The 7235-nt window shown below is 38.5% G+C and overlaps 1 protein-coding gene across 2 annotated transcripts; it reads right to left on the bottom strand.

Annotated features, from left to right (window-relative positions):
• Nucleotides 1-207: 207 nt before the first annotated feature.
• Nucleotides 208-7061, bottom strand: LOC106948620 (NAD-dependent protein deacylase sirtuin-5, mitochondrial-like). 2 transcript variants are annotated; one of them, XM_015034397.1, is made up of 9 exons: nucleotides 6941-7061; nucleotides 6115-6219; nucleotides 5279-5412; nucleotides 4944-5169; nucleotides 3045-3132; nucleotides 2898-2951; nucleotides 1586-1709; nucleotides 1301-1416; nucleotides 208-1114 (listed from the first exon to the last, which is right to left on the bottom strand). In XM_015034397.1, the coding sequence occupies exons 2-9, from the start codon at nucleotides 6212-6214 to the stop codon at nucleotides 1042-1044; spliced, it is 915 nt and encodes a 304-aa protein (XP_014889883.1). In that variant the 5' UTR covers nucleotides 6215-6219; nucleotides 6941-7061; the 3' UTR covers nucleotides 208-1041. The 2 variants fall into 2 exon arrangements, with proteins under 2 accessions (XP_014889883.1, XP_014889884.1); XM_015034398.1 differs by lacking the exon at nucleotides 6941-7061 and having other exon boundaries at nucleotides 6115-6237.
• Between the last annotated feature and the right edge of the window lie 174 nt (nucleotides 7062-7235).

Raw genomic sequence — 7235 nt, 5'->3', positions numbered from 1 at the left:
GTTGACTACTTTTCTTTCAACAGCCTTATCATAGAACAGTCAGGAATAACAACTGAACAAAACTGCTAAATTGTTTCCATCTCCCCTCCCCAGCAGAAAATAAAACAACTTAAAGAAAGCTAAACGCTGGCCTCTAGTGTTCACATTAAGCACATGCAGGGCTGTATTCTTTTACTGTGAATTAAAGAAAAATGAACGGCACAAAAATCAGTATGCATCACTCTAGAATTTTAATAATAATGCTTTATGTAAATGCATCGGCAGTATTAATACCTTTAAAAAGTAGCTGTGCGTATAGTCCATAGACAATGAAAATGTAAAAAAAAAAAAATAATGTTATTGCTTTTTGTTCTAACCATATATGATTGAGAAAAGAAGACACAGAACAAAATAAAAATGTATCTAATGTCTCCTGAATACGTCATACATGTAACCAGATGACTTCAGACATAATATCAAACACAACGAGGAGTAGGTTATTCTTTACAATTTTTAGTAAACTAAACACTTGACTAAATCTCTGCAACATTGCTTGATTTGCACTTGAGGTTTGTAGGCAAGCATTTGGTCAAAGTTGAATCAACAGCTTGGAAAGGCACAACAGCATGTCTGCACACCTGTTCATTGGACAGCAAAGGAACAGAGGAATCCCATCCATTGGCACAAGAAAGAATATTAGTTCTTTCTACAGCATAATTGTTTCTACTAACAGAACAACCTCCTCTAAACATTTCATCTGAAGAAGGAAGATAATTTCCTACGGAAGTAAGTAAATGCGGAGTGCATTCCCTTTCATAATGAAGTTGCATTTTCTCACCTTTATTCCAAGAAGAGAATATTTGTTAAAAAAAAGTTCACTGGTCTGATTCCAGTTTGTAAGCAAGATTTTCAAGTATTAAGAAATTCATAACATTTAAAACTTTTTTTTTTTTTGGGTAGTTTGCTATTTGATAAACTGTGATGAAATACAGCAGCTCTGGATTGTATTAGAATGTAGAAGAAACCAACAACTTTCATCTAAAAAGAACAGCCTAACGATCTTTACAATTCCTCTGACTCATGTGGTGCCAGAGCCAGAGGCAGCGTGGTTCCACATGGACCCTGGAAATGGTACCTGTGTCCCATCAAACAGAGAGTAAAACATAACACAAATGTTAGAACGCTGAGGAGTAGTGGTGTTAAATCTGCTAATGATTCTTTTGGTTTCTTTTGAAGCTAACATTATAAATGCAGACTATCACACATGTTTGTTTGTTTTGTTTTTTTTTTAAATAGAAGCTTAGTGTTGTTACTAACTTACATGAAGTATTCAGTTTTTGGTGTTGTATTCATATTAAATTCTGCAACCGGAACACCTCTGGCTGCAACCCGGGGACCAAACATGGCTGCTGGGTAAACAATGGATGACGTCCCCACCTGCAAGTAAACAACAGGGAGCAATAACCCAAGAGTCAACTTCAGATTTCTCTGGACAATGCCGCAATTCAGGTCAAGTCCTTAACACACTCTGGAAAAATACGGCATTACATAAAACTGTCACACAGGTGAAATGTGTGTCAATGAGCCTACATGAAAGACAACTCACCACCAGACAGAGGTCACAGATTTCCATTTCCTTTTCCACATTAGTCAGAATGTGAGAGTCCAAAGTCTCCCCAAAGAAGACGACATTGGGCCTCAGAAGACCGTGGCAGTCTCTCTCCTCACATCTTTATAGAACAGCAGCAAGAAGTATAGGTTAATTCAGCTCCTACTTACAGTAAAATAAATATATAAATGAAATAAAAACAGCAAAACAATGAGGGTTCAGTCAGCTGAGAAACGTGGTTCAAAGGCAAAGTCAAAAATAAAAAGGGGGCAATTACCTAAAATGCCACTGAGAAATGAACACAGAACTCTTTGGTCATATTTAGGCAAAATTTGACCTCGAAGAACATCACTGCCCTCTAGTGGACGAGTTTAATTCCCTGCGTTGCCTCTGAATTTAAAGGGCATGTGGAGTTGCATCGTATCTCCTGAAGCCAAACCGTATGTGTCAGACATATAAAACGCCTACTTAGCATTATACATATACAGCCATTTATTTATGAAGCTTTGATTCACAGAAGAGTTGAAATGAGAATAAGATAAGTGGGACAGCTTGATAAGATGTGCCATTAAACAAATGCTTCCATGCAAATGCGTTAGCAGACCGTTCCTTTCATAGTTTCTCTCATTCTTCTTCTGCATCTTCTATTGAAAAATTGTCCCTACTGAGTGATGCTCCAATAATGCTGTCTGCCTGGAGGGCACAAATGAAGTAAAGCAAAGCTAAAAATTGAAATCAGAACAGAGGGCTGTTCAGGAACGATGTTTGTTTACCAGCAGCAATCTGCCACATTTGTGGCACATTTGCGTTTGTGCGTGTATGTACCACGCACATGCATTTGATCCCCCGTTTACTCTAATCAGAAGAGCATAAAGTGACATTCAGCTAAAAAAAAAAAAATGAACTGAATGTTTGAGTTTGGTTGTTTCTTGGTTCTTTTAGGGTGAGACATAACTAGTTTTCATTTAGTTTTTTTTATTTTATTAAAATCTAGGAAGCATATAAAATAAATAGAATATAAAACATGGACTTTTTGTGCCACATTAAAGAGCGAATGAGTGAAATCCATGTCTGAAAACCATTGCTGAAGTGTTTTAAATATAAAACTTAACACATTTTTAATAGTTATTTTTTTACTATGTATGAATGTCTAACCAGCTTAAAGTCAAGGAGATTAAAGGTTGTTCTGTCAAAATATTTCAGGTCGTAGACATTAGGAACACTCTCCTGAAATCAGCAAAAAGGGGAGCCAAAAAGCTTAGGAAATATATTTGTCAGTGTTAATAATATGGTGTGTAGATAATCTCACCTTGGCAGTTTATCCACAGGAATCTCTGCATCAGGAACATTTGCGCCAGGTGCTCTGAAAACAAACAAAATGTGTAAGCACAGAAGGGATCAAACCACACATTCTGAATGTTTATTAATGTGAGTATATTCATCAAGGGTTGCCTACCCTTTGCTCTTTAAAGCAGCACATATGGGGCTTTGCTTGTTCACGGTCACTTGTCCACAACTCATACAGCGTGTCTCCAGCAGACTGCCTGCGGTTACACACACACACACAAACATACACACAGTACACAAAATGCAATGAACACAGAAATAATTTCATATTTTTAATAGTTGTGGTGCCGCTTGGGATCCTGAGAAAATCAAAAAACATTACAAACATTCAATGCTGAGTCTTGAGAATGTTTCACTGGAATACCATAATCCAGGGGTGTCCAAAGTCGGTCCTCGAGGGCCGGCATCCTGCACGTTTTAGTTCTCTGGTGGTTATAAGGACCTTTTCAGCTTGTCAATATTCCTAGGGCTTCTAACGAGTCATCATTTGATCAAGGTTCGTTTAACCAGGGAGAGAACTAAAACATGCAGGATGCCGGCCCTTGAGGACCGACTTTGGGCACCCCTACCATAATCTCTTTGCATGATATTGTCAAAAAACTCCATCATCCTAATCGCTGAATGCAGGTGTTGTAATTGCTTTCATGACACAGGTATCTGAACAAGCGTATAGAGATGCAGACTCTTTCTACAAACATTTTAAAGAACGGGTCCCTCTTGGGAACTAGTCAATTCCAGCTGTAAATAAAGAGGGATTCAATGCAGCAGATGCTGAGGTTCAAAGTGTCACCAACATTGTGCATGGTCATTAGCTACAGACCTGCAAGCTTCCCGTAATCTTACAGAGAACTTCATAACAGATGAGTATCCGTGGCTGAGCAGCTGCAGTGAAGCTTTACACCAAATAGTTCAATGTAAAGTGTTGAATGTAGTGGAGTGAAGAACACCGTCACTGAACTCTGGAGCAATGGAGACAAGTCCCTGGCAGTGACGACCATGATCATGAGTCTCTTGTCTGGCAAACTAATGTGCAGGTCCGTCTTTGGCATTTGCCAGGAGAACAGCACTTGTCCGACTGCATTGTGTCACGCGTCAAGTTTGGTGCAAAGAGGATTATGGTGTGGGGCTGTTTTTCAGGAGCTGAACTCATCCCTTTAGTTCCAGTCAAATGGAACTCTGAATGCTTCACCATATAAAGACATTTATTTGGTAATTTCATGTACCTGACTCTGTGGAAATTGAAGTTTGGGAATGGGCCCCTTATTTTTCAACAAGATTCTGCACTAGGACACAAAGCAAGAGCCAGAAAGACAAGGACGACGAGATTTGGTGTGAAAGAACGAGGCTGATCTGCAAAGACTCCTAATCTTAACATGACAGAAAATCTTTTCTGATGAGATTACATCACGGTCTGGCCACACAAATTCAGTTCAGGAAGAACAGTCAAAAATGACAACAACTCCTCAGCTTCACAGAAAGCAAATCCAGAAGAGTTTAAACTGTTATAATTGCAAAGGTTGGTCTGACATTACAGTATGTGAAATAAACATGGGATGACTCTTAAACTCATCTGTAAGCAGAGGCAGACAAGCAAGTACTTTTAGAAATGGTGTGTTATAATATTTATTCCTCTTAATTGTGAAGAGTTCACAACAAAATCCAAAACTCAAACTCAACCATGTCTCCTTGTTTGCACTCTTTAAGACATGAGGATATATTGACCAAATGGCTGACAAAATGTGTTATAATCTGTCCACTTCATTTGCTCATCAAGTGTCTAAGACCCTTAATACTTGTCACTTCATTAGCTACGAGGAACCTTCATGATACTTTTCCTCAATTAAATTGATTTTATTTCACATTTCAAGTGAAAGGATCAGCTTCCAACAGAAACATTCAAATTACATTTTGATATGGTCAAAACGTGCAGAAAAAAAAAAAAATCTAGACAATGGCTCGTCATGTTCTTACAGATTTCATCGCTGCAGAATTTCCCACTAATACTCACCGTGAATCTTGAGCACATGTTTTGACCCAGCCTGTCGGTGCAAATCATCTTGGCACTGGGTGATGACCACCACCGAGCGCCCCTGCTTCTTCAGACGAGCTTCACACTCGGCTATGGCCAAATGAACGGCGCTGGGCTTCTTGTCCAAGACAAGCTCTCTCCTGTAGTGATAAAACTCCCAGACCCGAGACGGGTTGCGAGAGAAGGCCTCTGGAGAAGCAAGGTCCTAGGGGAAGGAGGGGGGCGGGGGGTGTAGATCCACGTGGACAAGTTTAAAGAATGGAGCTCAGAGGAAGAATGTTGTAATCCGACATAGCTTCGTTGTTTAAATGTACCTGGGAATGCCACTTCCTCCACTTCTCATGTTCTCCCCTGAAAGTCGGTACGCCACTCTCTGCACTCACACCTGCTCCGGTGATGATTGCTATGTTCTTGGCTTTAGCGAAGGCCTTCCGGAATTCAGACATGTCTGAGAGTTGAACGAGAACATATCAATATCCAACAAATTTACGTTTAAATCATCTCAATTAAACAAAAGGAGGTACTTTTTTTTTTTTGCAATGTTTTAAAAACATTGCAAAATCAATGTTTTGCAATGTCAGCTCCCTTCAAAGATGAAGGGAGCTGACTTGTTACTGACAGCTTCAATGTGAACATGTGGCTTTGGTAGTATTTGCATTTTGCATTCACTGTATTTTAGTAGTGGATCCCAGTCCAGTCTCACTCCAAGACCATGATGAAACTGATTTTTTAAAATTTTTCTTAATGAATGTCTGTTGGGAACAGATTTGTTGAAGAGGTGGTAAAACTGGTGGGTGCTGGTTTACTGTAAGTCTGGCTTTAACTGTTCTGATGTTACAGAGTCTAGATGAAAAAATGAAAAGGTGGAAACTTACAAACCTGTTAAAACTACATTTTTGTAATCTAATAGTCGTATTGTTTTTAGATTTTTCTCACCTCCATAATGTTAAGTAAATGAACAGCCAAAAATATTGTTCATTTACACAAAATTCACCCAAAATTCCAGTTTAGTGAAATGAGTAATACTTGTTTATTTGTCTTTAAGATACAGTAGTTACATAGAATATTTTTACGCCTAAACAATTTTCTACTAGAATACAGCCTGGTTGAAAGAGTGGGTCAATGTGGTTCTAAAAAGCTTTTGTTTTACCTGAACTGGGGCTTCCTGGTTCAATCACTGGTCCTGTTGTCACATGTGTGGAGCACATGCGAAGACCAAGTGAAAAGACAGCTCGGCTTTTGAGAAGCATTGTCACTAAAAGATCAGAAGAAACAAAACAAGTGCCAGTTTGTTTTTTTTTTGTTTTTTAATAGCTTTCCACACACAGTTTTAGAATTCTTTAAGGTTTGTAATATTTCCTATGAGATTTAAGTATCATCCCTTATGATAATAAATGACTATCAGATATGGTGCAAAAATGCTGTGCAGTCCGAGATGCATTTTATTGCAGAAAGGAGCTGCAACAGTACCGACAGAGTCTGGGGATGTTTACACTGAAGTAATGTACACACAGAGGAAAGCTAAAGAATATGTTTGTTTAACGAAATACCCAACAATTGGGAAACGGGAGGAAATAAATAGTTGAACTGACACACCTATCAACACAAACAAAGTCAAACAAATGGAAACAGGTTGAACTGAATGTCAGCTCTTCCATTCAAAACAAAGATTATACACCCTTTAATCTCTGTCGGTACTCTGACAATACGCAGCGTTCTTTTCTAATGTTACCTACATTTTTAACTTGAAAACTCACAAACAAAAAAATATGCCAAGCATAGTTTTTAAGTAGCAGCCTAATGTCGTTATATTTCAGCAGGATTCTTTACAAAATGCAGACGTATTGTGTTGCCCAACAGTCGTGAAGTACGTGACTGCCTCCTAAAGATGTCGTTAGAGCAAAGAAAACCACGTAACCTTAACTTGCATCGAGCAAAAGCAACGTGAACGAAAGCAGTTTTTTAAAAGAACTTACATGTGGAGCTAAACTGCACCGACTTTGACAGGAGTTTCTTTTCGTCTGACGAGAAAACCACACTGGGCTTGTTTACCTATCTGTCCTCAACTACCAGGAGGGGCCGCAAAGGAACAAGAGTGTCGTAAAGCCAAGATTATGTGTAATTCCAGTGCGCCCTCTAGTGGTTGATATCCTTAACTCGCTCAGGAAGGTATAATTATTCACTCTCCAAAACAATTTTGCCTCAATTTACATGAATAATAATAATAATAATAATAATAATAATAATAATAATAATAATAATAATAATAAT

The sequence above is a fragment of the Poecilia latipinna genome, unplaced genomic scaffold, assembly GCF_001443285.1.
Source record: "Poecilia latipinna isolate Pla-1442-1.1 unplaced genomic scaffold, P_latipinna-1.0 Scaffold297, whole genome shotgun sequence".
Classification (NCBI taxonomy): Eukaryota; Metazoa; Chordata; class Actinopteri; order Cyprinodontiformes; family Poeciliidae; genus Poecilia; species Poecilia latipinna.
The sequence above is the reverse complement of the archived record's forward strand: the minus strand, read 5'-3'. Positions and strand labels throughout refer to the sequence as shown.